At 51.7% G+C, this 21,973-nt stretch overlaps 1 protein-coding gene and 1 pseudogene across 1 annotated transcript; both read right to left on the reverse strand.

Annotated features, from left to right (window-relative positions):
• Nucleotides 1-884: 884 nt before the first annotated feature.
• Nucleotides 885-2,550, reverse strand: LOC123039435 (uncharacterized; annotated as a pseudogene).
• A 4,544-nt stretch (nucleotides 2,551-7,094) lies between these two features.
• Nucleotides 7,095-8,273, reverse strand: LOC123042176 (BTB/POZ and MATH domain-containing protein 2-like). The gene has a single exon (XM_044464685.1). The coding sequence runs from the start codon at nucleotides 8,186-8,188 to the stop codon at nucleotides 7,097-7,099; it is 1,092 nt and encodes a 363-aa protein (XP_044320620.1). The 5' UTR covers nucleotides 8,189-8,273; the 3' UTR covers nucleotides 7,095-7,096.
• Nucleotides 8,274-21,973: the final 13,700 nt, after the last annotated feature.

Here is a 21,973-nt window from a genome sequence, read left to right on the forward strand (position 1 = left end):
TTCCTCACTCGAAGCCTCGATCCATTCGGGGGCTAATGATGGGGTCATGTACCTAGGGTAGGGTCACGAACCTGATCTAAGTACCTTACCCAAGGACACCCTTAGAAGAGGTCGCCTTCCAGTCGACTAACGAGGGACTCACTCGACTGACTTGAAGGACTCGACCACGAAGACTCACTCGACCACCAGGAGGTCAAGAGGCACTCCGCACTGCAACGGCCTGTAATTAAGTAGGCTTTATGATAGTAAAGACACTTTATGTGGGGCGTTACCAGTAACGCCCCAGACTTAACTCACCTTAAACCCTCTCCTACGTGGGCTGGCTGGGGTCCTGGCGCACTCTATATAAGCCACCCCCCTCCACAGGCAGGAGGGTTCGGCACCTTGTAACTCATATACTCATAATCTACTCGACCGCCTCCGGGCTCCGAGACGTAGGGCTATTACTTCTTCCGAGAAGGGCCTGAACTCGTACATCTCTTGTGTTTACAACCTCTCCATAGCTAGGACCTTGCCTCTCCATACCTACCCCCCCACTCTACTGTCAGGCTTAGAACCACGACACGGAGCGCTTCCGAGACTTTTCCGATGGGCTCCGCAAGCGACACTTGGCACGCGCACGGCTTCTCCCATGATTTCCGGTTTCCTATTTCCCTTTCTGGTTTTTCTTTTTTTTCACTTTAGTCTTTATATTTTTAATGTTTTGTAATACCTTTTGATCTGTTTTGAGATCTGTTTCTCTCTGGTGTGGGCGAACCCTCGTCGCGCACTGTTCTTTCTTTGCCGTCATCTCCGCCCGTCGCGGCCGCCGCTCTTGTCGCGTGGTTAGGGCGGCAGTTGTTCCGGCCGCTGCGCTTGTTGGCTGCTCTTACGGCGGTCCTTCTTTAGCGTCGAGCGCGCTTCCCCGTTTGCGATATCGTCGTTCCCTACTGGTTGCCTTCGTGGTTTCCCTGTTTCCCTTTCTCGTTTTTCTTTTTGTTTCCATCATATTTCCGGGATATGAAGATTTATGGGATAGTTACGGATGGGTACTACCAACACTATCAGATGTCAAGTTTCAACTGGGTTTTGTGGGATTAGTTCTTGATAACCATTGTGTTCCTTGCAGTTATGTCTTGTCATTTTTGCCGTATGCCTGGTGGCCCGTGTTCTTCTGTTGATTTTTCTGTAGATGGGTTCAGTGTAGTCCTGGATCGGCGTTGTTGGAGGCGCGTTGTAAGAAAATCATTTTATAATTGTTCAATTTTTGGCACATGAGCTTCAGCCTGTCCAGCCCGCACCTGTCCGCCGCGGCAAGCAATTGCTGCATCAACGCAGTGGTGCGGCCGCCTTGGTCGTTGCACGACGGCAGTATGTCCGTATAGATGTAGTGAAGCATCATGTGGAAGATGGCCGGCTCCATGTCGGCAACCTCGATGCGCGCCATGTCCTTCTCCGCCATCGGGCCGAAGAGCTGAGCTTCGAAGACGGGCGACCGCTCGGCCAGGAGAAAGCTGTGCGCGCGGAACTCTCGGCCGCGCACTCGGAACGTGATGCTGCGCCTCTTTGCTTCCCGAGCATGCGCTCGAGGTGGCCCGGCAGCTCCATTGGCGGGGACACGTTCTTGCAGATGGTGAGGACGTACTGCAAAGTGAAGCCGCCGTCCACGAGTTCCGGCAGCGGTTTCAGCTCTTTGCCCGAGCAGATGTTTCCCGCCGGAGAAAAGACTCCCTCCGACGAGTCGAAGCTGTGTACCGGTTCCTCTCCCTCGTCCGCCAGCACGCTCAGCGTGTACTTGGTGTACACAGACCATAGTTGCCATGTTTCCGGTACGGTGGGAACGAGAAACGGGAACGAGGGACGAGAGTCGGTGGTTGAAAAAAATAGGATACAACGAAGGTATACATCTCTCGAACGAATTTTCTATAGCAGGGACGCGATCCAATCCATTTGGGTACGATGAACCCGGTACGGTACCATGGATCGAGGAACGCAGTTCCTGAAGAACGACGACTCCCTGACGTTCAGCATTCCTTGCTGTTAATGGATCCCTTGCAATTAATGGACTGGAGGAAAAACGAGGAGTCCTTGAAAAAAGAAACGACGGCGTGAGTAAATTATGCCTCGCGTTTTGGCTGTTGGATCCTGGAACCTGAATCGAGGAGCAGGCTGCGGGGACGCCGAATCTTCATCGAATCGTACCGAATCCGACCTCGTTCCCGAATCCGATTCCGGGTCGATGAATCGGGATCGAGGGACGGCCTACCGTTTCCCGTTTCCGGCTACTATGACACAGACCCGGCTTTGCTGAGATAACAGCACAAGTAGGCCATGGCCTTGGCGGCCACGTTGGCGGCCCACCACCCATACGGGTAGAACTCGATGCACCAATGGTAGCCACCGAAACGAAAGACGCGCGATCTAGCACTCGTCGACGCCCATGGTTTCGAGATTTGGGTACTCGGCTGTCACCTGGAAGCTGAGAGTCGTGGTGACGGTGCTGTTCGTGGTGGACGTCGACGACGTGATCTCGGGCACGCTCTCCCCTGCCATGTCCCAGTGGTTAGCCATCGCAACGGTGCCAAGAAAGGGAGACGGGTCACGGGAGTTGGTCTGCGGCCTTAACAGAGTTCGCATATTTAAGAGGAAGAACAAAGCGGATCTAGTCAAGGACTCCTTTTTTGTTCAGTCCGTAGTCAATGACTCCAACACCTATACGAAGACTCTGAGCGTAGCCATGTAGGGACCGTAGAGAGCCAGAACTATACGTCTAGGTGTTCAAACAGGCCCTTGAAAATCCGGGTCTCCAAATCTGAAGAAATAGAGACGAAAAGCACATACAATCGGCCACAACCAAAGGGATACCGGTTCGCTTTGTACTTTCTATATGTTCCGCCTGCTGCGACAAATAGTGTGCAACCCGTACGATTCAGTAATTGGCCGGCCAATGTTACGCACTGCTGTTTGGTTTTCTATAAACAGTTTCTTAGCACTTTCCAAACAGTTATACGAAGGTGTGCTAGAATGTTCTGTCTCATGTCTTAATTTTTCTTTGTTTCTGTCTTTTTGTGCTGATTTTCTTGGTTTCTTCTTATTATTTTCTTTCATAAAAATTATTTTCCATTATTTCTGAATTTAATTGATTCTTTATTATTTTTCTAATTTTAATTCACAAAAATATTAAAATCATGAATGTTTAGAATTCTCAGTTAAGAAAATAAGATATATTTTAATATTCGTGAAGACTTTGGTTCATGAAAAAAATTCAATTACGTGTACATTTTAAAGTTCATGATGATTTTTTAAAACTCATTAACGGTTATAAATTCATGAAAAATTAGTTCCTGTTTCCCAATCTTGTTCATGAATTCAATAATTAATCACTGTTTCAAAATATTCACATTTTTTTAAAACTGGTCCTGTTTTTCGAATTTGATCATAAATTCAAAATTTGTTTGAAACTTTCACAAAAATTTCATGTTTTCTTAAAATTGCCCATTTTTCAAATTTGTATATTAATTTGTAAAAATTTGAGTTCTCGACAAATGTTTATAACTTTTTAAAAATGTTCGGAATTTCAAAAACAGTCACAAGTTTCCAAAAGTGTTCAAAACTTTCAAAATTGTTCACTTTAAAAATTGTGTTGACAAGAAATCGAAAAATTTCAAATTACCGTTCATGTTTTAATATTCTAATATGAATTTCACAAAAGTTTTGCCTTTCCAAAAAAAAATTCCAATTTTTTTGGTGGAAATATTGTCTAAAGTGTGGGTTGGAACAATACAATCTAGGTCAATAAAGTACAGATCTCTGCAAGCCGGTCCGCTGCAGTACCGGTGTCCTTTTAGAAGGTTGTTAACTACAGTGCAGTCCTCTACAATGTCGATCTCACGTCTCTTGTTTTGCTCACTGCGTCGCAAATGGGGCCGACCCAGGTGTGGTGTGCCTTGTGCAAAGAGGCGGCCCTTTGACGCAGCGAGCGTTGTATAGGTGCACCCCATGGTTGTAGCCCTGAGGTAGTCCGGGAGCATCAATCGAGGCGCAATGGATGACTAATATCTATGTGCTTGCTTTGGTTTTCGATGGCCTGGTTGATCCGACGTCCCTTGAAGCTCATACTTGAAACGAGGCTTTGGCTCTAGCGTCTGATCTCAACATCTCATCTCTGTGTGTGTGGCATCATACTTCGCGAGGTTTTGGCAAATATTGGGAGTGGAGTCCCTTGTCGCTATACCACAATTCTATGTGAAATCAATCATCACAGAGCTTTGTCCAATGCACTCAACTTCGTCCATGAGAAGCACACAAGCATATCGAGTAAGCCCACGTACTCGCGAAAGCAGCTTCTTCTCTTCCTTTCGGGGCGCAACCTGTGGCTTGCTAGTTTTCCCGATATCATTTGTATCCCCATGAACATTATTGCTTATTAAAGGGTACAAATTTCTAAAAAAAAAGATGGACAGCTCCGAGGGCGAACATAACGAAATGGACTACGGACTTGAAAGCTCGTGTCATTTCCTCTCTTACATTTTTGAAATTTGGTGTCTGCTTTCCCAATGTGTCTCGGCCGCCTTGAAGATCATGTGGAACCGCTTGTGATGTTCCCATGCTCTCCTACTTGCTGTGGATGCTAGACCATGGTATCATCCCTCGGCGAGGCCACTTGTAAGAGAGGGTTGCATAAGAAGTGCTTCTACCTAGACACCTCGCAACACGACCGATCGATATCCTCTGCGGGACAAAGGACTTCGGTGCAGAGCCGAAGTGTGTGTTTGTTGTTTTTGTATTCCATTGATGCTTCGTTTTGGGTGAATAAAATCTACCCTTCATCGTAAAATGGGCTCCGGTGCAAAGCGACTACAAGACAAAAATTGTTTACCCACTGGTGGAAAAAAGGCCTTTGGTCGCGGTTCGCAACTGCCATTAGTCGCGGTTGCGCAACCGCGACCAAATAAGCGCGACTAAAGCCCCCCACCTTTAGTCGCGGCTGCTTAAGAACCGCGACTAACGGCCCGTCCACGTGGGCGCCAGGCGGCCGTCGGGGCGGAGGACCTTTAGTCGCGGTTCTTCTGGCCAACCGCGACTAAAGGCCGCCACAGGTTTAGGGTTTTAGCCCCCCCTAAACCTGTTTTCTGTTTAATTTGTATAGTTTTATTTCTTTTGTGCTTTATTTTACGGTTTTTTTTGTTAATTATCAAGTTTTAAGTTTTTTACCGTTTTTGTTAAACTAAGTTATTTACCATTTTTGTTAATTATCAAATTTTACCGTTTTTTTTGTTAATTAACTAGTTAAAAAATTCTCTCCCTCTCTCTCTCTCTCTCTCTGCTCTCTCTCTCTCTCTCTCTCTCTCTCTCGATCATCGCTCTGTAGAGCAGTTGAGGGCGGCGAGGCCGGCGGCCCGAGGATGGATTGGGGGGCGGCGTTGAGGGCGGCGAGGCCGGCCGCCAGCGTTGAGGGCAGCGAGGCGGCGCGGTGGGCGAGGGAGGCCGGCGGGCGGCGTACTAGGGCGAAAGGGGGCGACGGGCGCCGTACGTGGGCGAGAGGGGGCGGCGGGCGACGGCGGGCGGCATCGAGGGCGCGGGCGACGGCGGGCGGCGTCGAGGGCGAGGTCGACGGCGGGCGGCGTCGAGGGCGAGGGCGGCAGGCCTTCGGCGCGGCAGAGAACGAGCAGAGAAATGGAGGCGACGGGTCGGGCGGTTGTATTTATAGCCCCCCCCTTTAGTCGCGGTTGGGGAGGCGACCCGCGACTAAAGGGCCTTTAGTCGTGGTTGGGGAGGCGACCCGCAACTAAAGGGAAACCTTTAGTCGCGGTTGGGGAGGCGACCCGCGACTAAAGGGTAACCTTTAGTCGCGGTTGGGGAGGCGACCCGCGACTAAAGGACTTTTTTGGCGGGTTTTTCGTTCCCGCGTGCAACCACCTTTAGTCGCGGTTGGGCAGGCCAACCGCGACTAAAGGTATTTTCCAAATACTTTTTCTTTTTGAAAATCTTAAAAATACAAATAATATATCAAAAAATTCAGAAAAATATAACTAATTCAATTCAATATGTTAAAAACACAAATATTATATCAAAAAATTCAGAAAAAAAAACTAATTCAATTCAAAATTCTAAAAATACAAATAATATATCAAAAAATTAAGAAAAATAAAACTAATTCAATTCAAAATGTTAAAAATACAAATAATATATCAAAAAATTCAGAAAAATAAAACTAATTCAATTCAAAATTCTAAAATACAAATAATATATCAAAAATTCAGAAAAATAAAACTAATTCAATTCAAAATTCTAAAATACAAATAATATATCAAAAAATTAAGAAAATAAAACTAATTCAATTCAAAATGTTAAAAATACAAATAATATATCAAAAAATTCAGAAAAATAAAACTAATTCAATTCAAAATTCTAAAAATACAAATAATATATCAAAAATTCAGAAAAATAAAACTAATTCAATTCAAAATTCTAAAAATATAAGAGGAACCAAAAGCAAACCTACACCCACTTGTGAAGAGAATGGCTCCAAATGGCTAAGTGTTGGATGCTGGATGGGTATATATAGGGGAGGGGCTTTAGTTGCGGTTGGCCTGGCAAACCGTGACTAAAGGTGCCCGAAGGCCTTTAGTCGCGGTTGTCCTGGCCAACCGCGACTAAAGACCCTCACGTGCGCCAGCTGGCCACCGAGCGCCCTGGGCCCAGGCCTTTGGTCGCGGTTCACCTCCAGAACCGCGACTAAAGGTCCCATTAGTCGCGGTTCCTACAGCTTCGCGACTTATGGGGCTGGACGGAAGCCTGTTTTTCCACCAGTGACCCATCCAGGCTTTGATAGTTGTGCAAAAAAAAAAACCAGAAAGACTAAAGGAAATAGGAGCAATCGAGGAACACAACAGCTTACATGCAAGTTTTACTAGACACAGTTTTTAGTTTCAAGGTTCTTTATATATAAACGACCAAAGGGCCTTTTTTGCGAGGTAAACCACCAAAGGGCTAAAAACATGATCTCACTCAATGGTCAATGCGGCATTAGCTCACGTAAAATATAAGTATATTGCAACTCAAAAGAAAAAGTAAAAAACACAAGCATTGCTTATTTGCTTATGTAAAATATATATCACCACCAAAAGAAATAGCGGGTCCTCTTTAATTTCTTGCCTGGATCAGTTTCTTCCTCTGGATGGCTACGCCTCTTATTTGTCCCCGGTACATGATCCCCCTTCAGAGGCGATGGTAGGTAATTTGTCATGCAGAGCTCGTTGAACCCGCTATTCTCAAGGACGGTGCCTAGGACATCCGGCGACTGCATAAGAAACAGGAGGCACGCATGCTTGAGCCGATTACAGTGGTGCCGATTTGCCAACGCGTACGTGGACATGATGGTCTCTTCTTCGATCCTCCCGCACAGCTCTTCCTCGCACATGAGCTTCAGCCTGTCCAGCCCGTACCTGTCCGCCGCGACAAGCAATTGTTGCATCCCCGCAGTGGTGCGGCCGCCTTGGTCGTTGCATGACGGCAGTATGTCCGTATAAATGTAGTGAAGGAGCATCTGGAAGATGGTCGGCTCCATGTCAACAACCTCGATGCGCGCCATGTCCTTCTCCGCCATCGGGCCGAAGAGCTGAGCTTCGAAGACGGGTGACCGCTCGGCCAGGAGAAAGCTGTGCGCGGAGAACTCTCGGCCGCGCACTCGGAACGTGATGTCGGTGCCTCTTTGCTTCCTGAGCATGCGCTCGAGGTCGCCGGGCAGCTCCATCGGCGGGGACACGTTCTTGAAGATGGTGAGGACGTACTGTAACATGAAGCCGCCGTCCACGAGCTCCGTCAGCGGCTTCAGCTCTTTGCCCGGGCAGCAGGATCCCATCGGAGAGAAGACTCCGTCGAAGCTGGCTAACGGTTCCTCTCCCTCGTCCCCTAGCACGCTCAGCGTGTACTTGCTGTGCGCATGCCCGGCTAGGCTGAGAAAGCATAGGTAGGCCGTGGCCTTGCCGTCGCCCCATCCGTGCGGGTAGAACTCGATGCCCCAATCGTAGCCACCAAACGTGAAGACGCCCGATCTAGCGTACTCGCCGATGCCCATGGCTTCCAGATCGGGGTACTCAGCTGTCACCTCGAAGCTGAGAGTCGCGGTGACGCTGCTGTCCGTGGTTGATGTCGACGATGTGATCTCGGGCACGCTCTTCCCTACCACGTTCCAGCGGTTAGCCATGGCAACGGTGCTAAGAGACGGCGACGGATCACGGGAGTTGGTCTGCGGCCTTGAAAAGAGTTTGCATATTTAAGAGAGAAGAAGAACGTGGATAGGCAGAACAAATCGGATATTAGACAAGGACTCCTTTTTTAAATCCGTAGTCAAGGACTCCAACACGGCAACACCTACGAAGAAACTGAGGGTAGCCATCTAGGAACTAGGAACCGTTTAAAGAGCCAGAAACGCCTAGGTGTTCCAACAGGCCCGTTGAGAACAGGGACACAACACCATATATGGAAATTTTACTAGACAACTACTATTGCGAGTTTCAAGGGTCTTTATATATAAACTGCTAAATTTTGTAGGCTTAAGAACATTATCTCACTCAATGCGGCGTTAGCTCACATAAAATATAACTATTCACTACCTGAATAACTAGCGATGCCGACGGTCAAACCTATGCCGACGGCCCCCGTCGGCATAGATTGGCCTATCCCGAAGGCCCAGCCCAGGCCGTCGGCATAGAAAAGCCGTCGGCGTATATCAATCTATGCCGACGGCCCCCGTCGGCAAAGATCACCCGTCGGCGTCGCTAGAAATATGCCTACGGTGGCCGTCGGCATAGAGAAGGCCGTCGGCTTAGCACGTGGGCCCGGCTACCCGGACGGAGACGGCCTTCTGACGGCGTCAGTCTACACCGACGGGCAAACGGCGGCCGTCGGCATAGACGCCACGTCATTGATCCGCGTCGCCCGCCATGTCATCAATCCGCGTCACTCGCCTGTCCGTGGGGTGGCAAATCTATGCCGACGGCTTGGCCGTCGACATAGGTCTGGCCATGGATGTTGCCACGTCATGGATCCGTGCCCTTAGGCACGTCATCGATCCATGGCCGTGTGCGCAGGTATGCCGACGGCCTTGCCGTCGACATATCTCTATTTTTTATTTTTTATTTTTTTATTTATATTATTTACTTTTTCCTGTTTTTTTCACAACATAAATGTGCCTTATCTAACCAAAAAAACATACCCAGATGGTATATCGATTGCCCCCCTCACGGACGTTGCTATCGCCGCGCAGTGCCCCACAGCGACGCCGGAGATGGGGGGCACGCACCGGAGCTGCGTGCCGGGTCCTGCGCTAGCCACCACGCTTCCATAACCGTAGGAGGGCCCAAAGCAACACCTAGCGGCATTGCTACCCCCAGGTACACCCTCCCGTCTAACCGGGCCCTCATACATGCGGGGCGGTGTGGTGCCATGTCTGAAGAGGCGGGACGGGGGCCCTGGGGGATAGCAATACCACCGGAGCGTCGCACCGGGCCCTCATACAAGCGGGGTGGTGTGGTGCCATGTCCAAATTAGAGGCGGCACTCGTCTCCGGGGTGTGCCCCCCTCACGGATGGCGGCGCCGCCGGCACCTAGAGGGGGGAGACGGACGCGTCGGGTCTACATGGAGGGGATCTTGCGATCGGTCTGGCCCGGATGTTGCTCTAAAGTGTTTTTATGGGCTGACCTAACACAACCGTGTGGATAGGTCCACTGCTCAAAGCCCGTCCGTGCAAAGTCAAAGGGCTAGATCCCGTGGTCAAACGCTACAGGGTTAGGCGGGACGAGGGCCGTGGGGGGTAGCAATGCCACCCGAGAGTCGCACCGGGCCGTCATACATGCGGGGTGGTGTGCTGGCATGTCCGAAGAGGCGGCACGCGTCTCCGGGGTGTGCCCCCTCACACGGACGGCGCCGTCGCCGGCACCTGGAGGGGGGAAACAGATGCGTCGGGTCTACACGGAGGGGATCTTACTGTGGTTTTGGCCCGGATGTTGCTCTAAAGTGTTCGTATGGGCTAACCTAACACGACCGGGTGGATAGTTCCACTGGTCAAAACCCGTCCGTGCAAAGTCAAAGGGCTACATCCTGTGGTCAAACGCTACAGGGTTAGGCGGGACGGGGGCCCTGGGGGGGGTATCAATGCCACCCGAGCGTCGCACCGGGCCCTCATACATGCGGGGTGGTGTGCTGGCATGTCCGAAGAGGCGGCACGCGTCTCTGGGGTGTGCCCCCTCACATGGACGGCGCCACCGCCGGCACCTGGAGGGGGGAAACGGACGCGTGCCGCCTCTTTGGACATGCCAGCACACTGTACGGCATGTATGAGGGCCCGGTGCGATGCTCGGGTGGCATTGATACCCCCCTAGGGCCCCCGTCCCGCCTAACCGTGTAGCGTTTGACCACGGGATCCAGCCCTTTGACTTTGCACGGACGGGTTTTGACCAGTGGAACTATCCACCCGGTCGTGTGAGGTCAGCCCATACGAACACTTTAGAGCAACATCCGGGCCAAACCCACAGTAAGATCCCCTCCGTGTAGACCCGACGCGTCCGTTTCCCCCTCCAGGTGCCAGCGGCGGCGTCGTCCGTGTGAGGGGGCACACCCCGGAGACGCGTGCCGCCTCTTCGGACATGCCAGCACACTGTACGGCATGTATGAGGGCCCGGTGCGACGCTCCGGGTGGCATTGCTACCCCCCAGGGCCCCCGTCCCGCCTAACCCTGTAGCGTTTGACCACGGGATCTAGCCCTTTGACTTTGCACGGACGGGTTTTGACCAGTGGAAGTATCCACTCGGTCGTGTTAGGTCAGCCCATATGAACACTTTAGAGCAACATCTGGGCCAAACCCACAGTAAGATCCCCTCCGTGTAGACCCGACGCGTCCGTTTCCCCCCTCCAGGTGCCGGCGGCGGCGCCGTCCGTGTGAGGCGGCACACCCCGGAGACGCGTGCCGCCTCTTCGTACATGCCAGCACACTGTACGACATGTATGAGGGCCCGGTGCGACGCTCGGGTGGCATTGCTACCCCCCCAGGTAAACCCGGGCAAACGCCGGGCCGGGCCGGGTTTCGGTCCGGGCTTGTAAAAGCCCGACCTTCATTTCTCAAGCCCGAGCCCGGCCCGAAGCCCGAAATACTCCTTGTTTTCAAGCCCGAGCCCAACCCGAAATGAAGCCCGAAGCCCGAAAGCCCGGCCCGAACGCTATTTTTCAGTGTATGCACGTGCAAGCCCGGCCCGAAATACATGAAAAGTGAAGCCCGAGCCCGGCCCGAACTATCTTTCGGGCTGCAAAACAAGGCCCGAGCCCGACCCGAATGTCAAGCCCGGCCCGGCCCGGCCCGGCCCGGGTTTTTCGGGCCGGGTCGTCGGGCCGGGCTGTCCATGACCGGGTTTACCCCCAGGGCCCCCGTCCCGCCTAACCCTGTAGGGTTTGACCACGGGATCTAGCCCTTTGACTTTGCACGGACGGGTTTTGACCAGTGGAACTATCCACCCGGCCGTGTTAGGTCAGCCCATACGAACACTTTAGAGCAACATCCGGGCCAAACCCATAGTAAGATCCCCTCCGTGTAGACCCGACGCGTCCGTTCCCCCCCTCCAGGTGCCGGTGGCGGCGCCGTCCATGTGAGGGGGCACACCCCGGAGACGCGTGCCGCCTCTTCGGACATGCCAGCACACTGTACGGCATGTATGAGGGCCCGGTGCGATGCTCGGGTGGCATTGCTACCCCCCCCCCCCCCCAAGGCCCCCATCCCGCCTAACCCTGTAGCGTTTGACCACGGGATCTAGCCCTTTGACTTTGCACGGACGGGTTTTAACCAGTGGAACTATCCACCCGGTCGTGTTAGGTCAGCCCATACGAACACTTTAGAGCAACATCCGGGCCAAACCCAAAGTAAGATCCCCTCCGTGTAGACCCGACGCGTCCATTTCCCCACTCCAGGTGCCGGCGGCGGCGCCGTCCGTGTGAGGGGGCACACCCCGGAGACACGTGCCGCCTCTTCGGACATGCGAGCACACTGTACGGCATGTATGAGGGCCCGGTGCGACGCTCGGGTGGCATTGCTACCCCCAGGGCCCCCGTCCCGCCTAACCCTGTAGCGTTTGACCACGGGATCTAACCGTTTGACTTTGCACGGACGGGTTTTGTCCAGTGGAACTATCCTCCCGGTCGTGTTAGGTCAGCCCATACGAACACTTTAGAGCAACATCCGGGCCAAACCCATAGTAAGATCCCCTCCGTGTAGACCCGACGCGTCCGTTTCCCCCCTCTAGGTGCCGGCGGCGGCGCCATCCGTGTGAGGGGGCACACCCCGGAGACGCGTGCTGCCTCTTCGGACATGCCAGCACAATGTACGACATGTATGAGGGCCCGGTGCGACGCTCGGGTGGCATTGCTACCCCCCCAGGGCCCCCGTCCCGCCTAACCCTGTAGCGTTTGACCACGGGATCTAGACCTTTGACTTTGCACGGACGGGTTTTGGCCAGTGGAACTATCCACCCGGTCATGTTAGGTCAGCCCGTACGAACACTTTAGAGCAACATCCGAGCCGAACCCATAGTAAGATCCCCTCCGTGTAGACCCGACGCGTCCGTTTCCCCCCTCCAGGTGCCGGCGGCGGCGCCGTCCGTGTGAGGGGGCACACCCCGGAGACGCGTGCCGCCTCTTCGGACATGCCAACACACTGTACGACATGTATGAGGGCCCGGTGCGACGCTCGGGTGGCATTGCTACCCCCCAGGGCCCCCGTCCCGCCTAACCCTGTAGGGTTTGACCACGGGATCTAGCCCGTTGACTTTGCACGGACGGGTTTTGACCAGTGGAACTATCCACCCGGTCGTGTTAGGTCAGCCCATACAAACACTTTAGAGCAACATCCGGGCCAAACCCACAGTAAGATCCCCTCCGTGTAGACCCGATGCGTCCGTTTCCCCCCTCCAGGTGCCGGCGGCGGCACCGTCCGTGTGAGGGGGTACACCCCGGAGACGTGTGCCGCCTCTTCGGACATGCCAGCACACTGTACGGCATGTATGAGGTCCCGGTGCGATGCTCCAGTGGCATTGCTACCCCCCCCCCAGGGCCCCCGTCCCGCCTAACCCCCAGGTTCCCGGTGTCACGATCGTCGCACCGGGTACCGGGTCCCACACAGAAGGTAAACTAAAAATCTAAAAATGTAATAATTGAATTGATTAAAAACTCCGGTATTCATCATTGAAAACGTACCACTCTGAAACCTTTAGTGCTCGGGCACCGGGCCGGCTGCCCGGGCACTGAAAGTTTCAGAGTAATTGTCCGTTTTCTTCATATAAGTCAAATGAATACCGGAGCTTGTAACGTATGGATTAGTGAACTATTTAAATAGGTCAAATTGCTTTTCCTCGGCGAGGTGGGACTATTTTAAAAAAATTGTGCTTGGCATATATGCCGACGGCCTAGCCGTCGGCATAGGCCTCCCAACTATGCCGACGGCCGGGCCGTCGGCATATGTGCACGTTATCCACTCCCCCGGGCTACTGACATGTGGGGCCCAGGCCTATGCCGACGGCCATGCCGTCGACATAGGGCCAACCTTATCCGCACCACACCCGACTGCACCCGACCTCCTCCACTCATTTTCTCCCTCAACCGCACCCGACCGCCACCCCTACCGCCGCCGCCCACCTCCTCCGCTGCCCGTCCTGAGCACGCCACCGCCCGCGCCGCCCCGCCCCGAGCACGCCGGCGCCCGCGCCTCCCCGCTCCGACCTGCGCCGCCCCACCCCGAGCCCGCCGCCGCCCGCGCCTCCCCGCCATGACCCCGAGCCACCCCGCCCCGACCACGGGCCGGCCGCCCCGCCTCGACTCTGCGACGCCCCGCACTGGCCGCCCCGCCCCGCGCCGGCCCCGCGCCGGCCGCCCCGCCCCGCCCCCGCCTCCGACCTTCCCGCCCCGACCCCGCACCGCCCCGCCCCGACCCCCTCCGGCCACCCCGCCCCGTCCCCCCACCGGCCTCCTCGCCCCGACCCGACGCCGGCCGCCCCGCCCCGACCCCCCGCCAGCCTCGCCACCCCGACTCCGCGCCTCCCCGCCCCAATTTCGGCCGGCCCTCTCGAAGGTGAAATTTTTATTTATTTTTAGTGTTTTTTAGTAATTTTATAGCTAGTTAGATAGGTATTTAGATAGATATTTAGATAGTTAGATACCTAGTTAGATAGATAGTTATATAGATAGTTAGATAGGTAGATAGTTAGATAGTTAGATAGATAGTGAGATAGTTAGTAGGTAGATAGTTAGATAGATAGTGAGATAGGTAGTAAAAATTTTTGGTTAGATGAGATGCTATATGTTGCATCTTGCAAGAAAATTTGGTTCGATGAGATGAATCAATGATTATGACGAATAGGTGATAATGATGATGATGAATATGTGATGGCGATGATGAATATATTGTTAATGTTTTTAGTTTTTTTGCCTACATGATGCAAAAATAAATGAATGCATGTTTAAATGTTTTAAATATGCTCTATGAGTTGTGATGTTCTAAATTTTTTGTCCCGATGGAATTTGCAGGCTTTGCGGTGTTGCATTTCATCAAAGTGACCGTCGTCCGACGTTGTTCCCTGAGCATCCCTCTGTTGTTTGACTCCTTCCCCTACAGCCGAGGGTGAGCTACAAGTCCATCTCCTCCATTTTTTGATGTCACTAGATTTCATTCTCAAGTCAATTGGCGTAACCTAGGCGTCTCCCGTCCGAAAGGGTTGCATCGATAAATATGCATTCAATTGCATATTTATCATCGCAGTTGTTTCGAATTGTCCAGCGTTTTCCACGGACAACCCGAGGATGTGTAGATTGGGTATGTTCTCCATGTTCTACCCCATTCCGAGACAGGATTTCGGCGGTGCCTCCCCATTGTTCTCCGGAGCACATTCTCTCGGCTATTTGCCGAGACGTGTATCTGGAGAACAGCGGGGAGGTGCTGCCGAAATTTTGTCTCGGAACGGGGTAGAATGGAGAACGTACTCAATCTACACCTCCTCGGGTGGGATTAGGACCCATCTTTACCTATTAGAGATGTAGGTGGATTTAACGTGGTAGAAACTGAAAATTTGATGTGATTAATTTAAGTGAATCCTTAATTATGTTGTGTGAGTTGCAAAAAAGCAGAGGATGGCAGATAATCAGTGGATGTACAGTGGTTTTATCCGTCGGAATCGAGTAACATCAGAGTGGATCGCGAAAACCGATGTGTATTTGAAGGAGATATTCCGTCGTCCAATGAGAATTATCCTAACATGCCCCTGTGCGAGATGTGCCAGACGTCACCGTAGAAATCAGACGGACATGAGTGAGCACCTTCGCACGCACGGATATATGCCAAACTTTGACATGCCGCCGATAAACATAGCCGAGCAGGACCGTGGTAGAGAGGAGGTGATGCGACAACGCATCGATGGATATGAGGACGACGGGGTCAGGGACATGCTAGATGATGTCATTGTTGCAGAAACGGCAAATGCGACACCTTCAGAGAATGAACCGGAGGAGCCGGAGGCAACCGCAAAGGCCTTCTTGGAGGTCTTGGCCTCGTCGAAGAAACCTCTTTATGCGGGTGCGAAAATATCTCAGCTGGATGCCATCTCGCAACTGATTGCAGTCAAGGCTGAGTACGGCTGTAGCCAGAAATGCTTCGAAGCATTCCTGGGAGTATGGGCTAACAGCCTCCCTGAGGGTCATGAACTGCCGAAAAGCATGTACGATACAAAGAAAATCATGAAGGCACTCTCTATGGATTATGAGAAAATAGATGTTTGCCCGAAGAATTGCCTTTTGTTTAGGCACGAGTATGCGGATGACAAGTACTGTAGGAAGTGCGGTTCGTCTCGGTACATTGAGGTGGTCGGTGAGGATGGTGAGAAAAAGCAGCTAACCATCCCCGTTAAGGTTCTTCGGTATCTTGATTTTATAAAAAGACTGCAGCGCCTTTTCATCACGAAGGAGTCTGCCAAAATGATGAAGTGGCACAAGGAAGGTATAAGGTACAATCCAAAAAAATCGTACATCCATCGGGAGGGGAAGCATGGAAGTCATTCGATGAAGAATACCCCGAGGAAGCAGCCGAGGCTGGGAATGTCAGAATAGCCATATCAGGTGATGGGTTGAATCCATATGGTATGTCGTCCAATCCATACAGCTGCTGGCCTGTGTTTGTAATTCCGCTCAATCTTCCTCCCGGTGCCCTAATGCAACGGAAGACCATGTTCTTGTCGCTCATCATTCCGGGGCCTGACTACCCGGGGAAGCAATTGCGTGTGTTTATGCAGCCGTTTGTGGATGCCTTGCACCATTCTCGGTACTTTCCGAGGTTGACATACGACCGGGATCTGCAGAGAAATTTCTTGATGAAAGTTTGGTTGCACTATTGCATGCATGACTTTCCCGGCTATGCTCTATTCTGCGGATGGTGTACAAGTGGTAAGATGCCATGCCCAGTGTGCATGCAGGCTCTGCGAATGATTTGGCTGAGTAAGGGTGGCAAGTATGTAGCCTTTGACCTGCATCGACAGTTCCTCCCTCCAGACCATCCAGACAGGGAAGACAAGAAGAACTTCACGAAAGGCCGGGTTGTTCATGAAGTAACCGAGATTCCAACATTTTCGGGGGCAGATGTTCTTGCTCAGCTAAAAGCTCTCAAGCCTAAAGTCAAAGGCAAAGGCAAAGCCAAAGCCAAAGGCTTCGAGGGATATGGCGAGACGCACAACTGGACTCACATTACCCCCTTCTCGCAGCTTCCCTATTTCAAGGACCTCAAACTTCCTTACAATATTGATGTGATGCACACCGAAAAGAATGTGGCAGAGTCCCTTTTCCACACGATCCTCAACATTCCTGATAAGACGAAGGATAACGTAAAAGCTAGAGCCGATCAACAGAGAATTTGTGATAGACCACGCCTGAACATGAAGCCTCCCACAGGCGGTCGAAAAAACTGGTTCAAGCCAGATGCTGACTTTGTCCTTAAACCGCCAGAAAAAAAAGAAGTACTTATCTGGCTGAAACAAATTTTGAAGTTCACCGATGGTTATGCATCGAATATAAGTAAGGGAGTCAATCTTTCAACGGGCAAAGTGACCGGCCTGAAGAGTCATGACTACCATGTATGGATTGAGCGGATAATGCCGGTGATGGTTCGAGGCTATGTCCCCGAGCATGTCTGGCGAGTGCTTGCCGAGCTTAGCCATTTCTTCCGCACGCTCTGTGCTAAAGAAGTAAGTAAAGAGGTGATTGAAAAATTGCATAAGAAGGCACCGGAGTTGATAGTCAAGCTAGAGAAGATCTTTCCGCCAGGCTTCTTTACTCCGACGACACATCTCATTCTGCACCTCGTGAACGAGGTATTGTTGGGGGGCCCTGTACAAAATCGGTGGCAGTACGGCCCTGAGAGGCATAACAAGCATCTCAGACGGAAATGTGGAAACAAAGCTAAGATTGAAGCTTCCATAGCTGAGGCAGTTATCCTAGAGGAGGTGTCAGACCTCAGGACATCATACTATCCAGACCACGTTCCCCATCTTCATAACAAGGTGCCTCGATACAATATAGAAGAGCCCAAGTATCAACCCAGGCTCGATCTATTCAACGCGCAAGGTGGGAGGGCTGGGGCCTCGAAATCTTATAACATGCCACGACAAGAGTGGGAGGACCTCATGTTCTATATCTTGCACAACATCAAGGAAGTTGAGGAAGTGTGGATGAGGTAATACCACTACACCATTCCTTTATGTCTTCCACATCATCATGTTTCATGTTCACTTAGTCCCGGTCTAACACCGCTTATCTTTTTTTAGTGATTTCGTTCAAGAGGAATGGACGGGAGTGAATCCTCCTACTGAGGCGGAGGCACTTACTCTTCTCCGTCATGGAAACCCTGGACGTAAAATTTTGTTGCTTGGTTCATGGAGAAAGTAAATTTCCACACTCCCCTATTAAATACCTACTTCAACATTTATTAGTTAACCGAACTAATGCACGCAACAATTTCCATTATACTTGTAGGGAAAAGATCCGAACATATCTATGGATGATGAATTGAGATGGGTTTCCATGGGTTTTGACCCTGCCGTCATGACATGTACAAAGTATGATGTGAATGGGTATCGCTTCCATACAGAGGAGCACCAAAACAGCCGCCCCGATCCGAAAACTATAAATACTGGAGTGTACACCCCCGGTCAAAATTCAGTAGACTACTACGGAAGGGTACAAAATATATACGAGGTTAAATTCCGCCAGGGGCGTGAGACCCTAAGTCTGCCTGTGTTCAAATGCCGATGGTTCGATCCACGGGAGGGGGTAAAACATACGCCTTCCATTGGTTTGGTCGAAGTTAAACCATCAACCGTCTATGCCGGAGCCGATCTCTTCATTGCGGCTACCCAAGCTACACAAGTATATTATCTGCCTTACCCATGCCAGAAAGTGTATCTAAAGGGTTGGGAAGTTGTGTTCAAGGTGTCGCCACATGGTAAGCTACCAGACCCGAATGAAGACGATTACTACAACATTAACCCCATGACATACGAGGGAGTGTTCTATCAAGAGCAACCTGATGATGATGATGATGATGTGGTTAGAAACGATGACGCTAGACCATTGGGTGATGATGATGTCGACCCAAACGTCGACGATGCACGGAATGATGGTGAGACCATTGTCAATGAAAATGACATACTTATGCTAGAAAAGTTAAACGAAGACGCTGACGACGAGGAAGAGCCTCCACCTCCGTCGGACAACGAAGATGATATGATTGATAGTGATGATGAGACGGACCGAGAAAGAGGTTACAACAGTGATGATTCATATGGGTTCTAGCAGATGTACGTTTCAAGTCTTTTTTTCTATAGTTTAGGAATATGCCTTTTTATGCATTTTTATTAATGTGTTTATTATCATGCCTTTTTCTTCATTTCATTAATTTACTAATTGCTTTTTCTCTTTTCAATGCAGGTTCGTGGAACATGGGCAAGGGAAGGCCGATGGCGTGGGTTTCCTACGCAAGGTCGTCGGCCTGCCTAGTCGGAGTGGTCGAGCACGTAATCCTCCCCCTCGGCTACTTGACGATGACTCCTCACAGGGAGGTCGAGGGAGAGGTGCCCCTAGAGGAGGAGGGGGCGGGGGGAGAGCCTCTAGAGGACGAGGTGCTGGGGGGAGAGCCACTACAGGGGGTCGCGGCCAGAAAGAGCGCACCCTCACCGACTTAGGGGTGTTGTCTTCGAGGCCCTCCTCTAGTGAGGTACCCTCCTCTAGTGAGGTACACTCTAGGGAGGAGGAGGAGGAGGAGGAGGAGGAGGAGGTGGAGGAGGAGGCACGCGAGGAGGAGGAGGAGGAGGAGGAGGAGGTTGGGGAGGGGGAGGCAGGCGAGGAGGGGGGTGGTGGCGGGGATGATGGTGGTGACGGGAAGGGGGTTGACAACAAGGGATGGCTGCGTGGCAACGCAAAGCTACCAAAGCAGGTTCCTGCTACTGAGGAGCAGAAGTGGCTCATTGAGCCCACGGGAAAAGAGTAAGTGGTTCATTATTTTGCTTGTCACATGCATATTCCGGTTGTTATTTATTTTGCTTGTCACATGCTAATAGTTCATTCTTTTGCAGCAACTGGATATATTCTAAAGGGGTCCGTATTCCCAACGGCCTCATCACCGTCTTGCTGAAGTTATACTGGCCGGGGTTGTACTGTCCGGATCCAGTCAGGCAGCCGGACCGTCGGGTTTTGGCCACGAGCTGGGACCACTGGGAAGCGGCCCTCCACGCGGACCATGAGACCCATGCCAAGGCCGTGATCACTACTTTCTGGGTGAGTTCTCTTTAGAAGCACAAGTCCATTCTAGTTTCATGAATGATTTAGCTCATGGCTTCTTCCATTCTTGTTTCATGCATGATTGTAGAAATTCTATCGAGTTCTTCCGGAGCACAGGGCTAGAGCGGACCAGATCGTGCTGCGCCAATGCAAGAAGAAGGCCCGCCAGATGCAGTACGAGGTGCGCTATGTGGCCATCTCGACATACTACCACGACGTTCTTGGTGTGAAGATGACCAAGGAAGAAGCGCGGAGGATGGGCATTACCTTGGAGAGGCCCGAGTACTTGGCGGTAAGTATAAAAGATTTTTCATTATGCTTTCATATATTATGCTTTCATTATGCTTTCATTACCATGTGGTACATTTCACCGTTTCATGTTGACATGCCATTATGCTTTTATTATGTAGGTGTGTCCAAATTGGTGTTATGGAAAAGACGAGTCCTGGGCAGCATTGGTGGATCTTTGGTGTGATGAGGCTGGAGCCTGGGCGGCTATGAGAATCAAAAATAAGGCTAACCGAGGGAAGGAGGGAGTACATGCTCAGGGAAACCGAAACCACTATCTCCACAAGGCAGTTAATGTATGACTAACCCCATTAAACATTCTTCTTCTTCTATTTACCATCACTTTCTTATGTATGACTAACATCTGTTTGGTGGTGCAGGAGGAGAAACTGAAGCGGCCGCTCTCACACATGCAGGCGTGGGAGATCGCCCATACGCGGAAGGACCCCAAGCCTGGCGAGCCCAAGTACTACGGCAAGAAGACCGCGTGGAGGAAGGAGGCCTACTCCGCAGCGTATCTGAAGTTACATCCTGACACACCTGACCCCATTGCGGCGGATCTGGACGACAGGGCGGTGGTGAGCATGGGGCCCAAGGAGCACGGTCGGGAGGCGGTTCTCGATGCTGTGGTCACTCCGACTATCTCCTACACACAGCTCCGTCGGATCGACCCGAGCCTGAGCCAGCGCACGAGCCAGCCAGTGTCCAGTTCACAGTCCCTCTTTCAGGAGCAACAATCTGTAAGTATTTTCCCTCTTATCTTCATTGCTCACTTTATTTTCCGCATCTAGTAGTTTTATGAGTTCCATCATGTCATACCGTAGGCCTACCTGGAGTACACACGCCAGGAGACCATGGCGTGGCATCAGAGGCTTCATGAACACCAAGTGCAGAGGGATCGCCAGCTGGAGCAGGCTTTTCAGGAAATGGCGGCCGGCAGGTGTCCTCAGTTGCAGCCAGCATAATGCCCTCCAGCACAACCAGTGCTGCTGACCTTTGAGGAGTTTGTGGCACAGAACGCTGGCCCCTCGCCGGTTAGTTCATCCCCAATCTATTCACCCAAAGCATGTCATGCCTTTCAACATAGTCATATATCCCATTAATATGTCTTTTCAACATCCAGGGAACAGGTGGATCTACCGTTGGCGGTGGTCTTCGCAGCACTCCGGAGACACGGAGCCCGACCACTCTGATCCATGGAGGCGGAGGCGGAGGTGGAGGCGGTCTTGGCGGTAGCGCTGGCGGAAGCACTAACGACCTGGGCTTCGGCGCTCTTGGCGGTGACGACCTCCGCGGTGCTCGACGTCCTGGCGCTTAAGCCTTTGGGTCACATTGTGGCGGTTCTCGATGTTGTGATACTTATATGCTTGTGATGTTTCTTATCTTATTGTTGTTTGTGAGATTCTTATATGCTTGGTGGTGATGATACTTATATGTTTATGCTTTGCAATGTTTCTTATGATGTGTGATGCTGCTCCTTACTGTTACGTGATGTTGCTTCTTATATATGCTGCTTCTTATATATGCTGTGTATATTCAAATGAATTGAGCTGAAAAGAAACAGAAAAAAGAAAAAAAAATGGACAGAAACTATGCCGACGGCCTAGCCGTCGGCATAGGCCTGGCGTGAGCTCCCAGTGGCTGACATGTGGCCGTCTATGCCGACGGCCTGGCTGTCGGCTTAGTTCTGCCCCAGGAGTGCCCAATTGCCGACACGTGGCACGTTATGCCGACGGCCTAGCCGTGGGCATAGTTCTAAACTAAGCCGACGGCTAGCCCGTCGGCATAGGCAAGCCGCAGGAGCGACGGCGACTCGCCACATGGCACCTCTATGCCGACGGCCTGGCC

This window comes from Triticum aestivum, chromosome 2B (assembly GCF_018294505.1).
Source record: "Triticum aestivum cultivar Chinese Spring chromosome 2B, IWGSC CS RefSeq v2.1, whole genome shotgun sequence".
Classification (NCBI taxonomy): Eukaryota; Viridiplantae; Streptophyta; class Magnoliopsida; order Poales; family Poaceae; genus Triticum; species Triticum aestivum.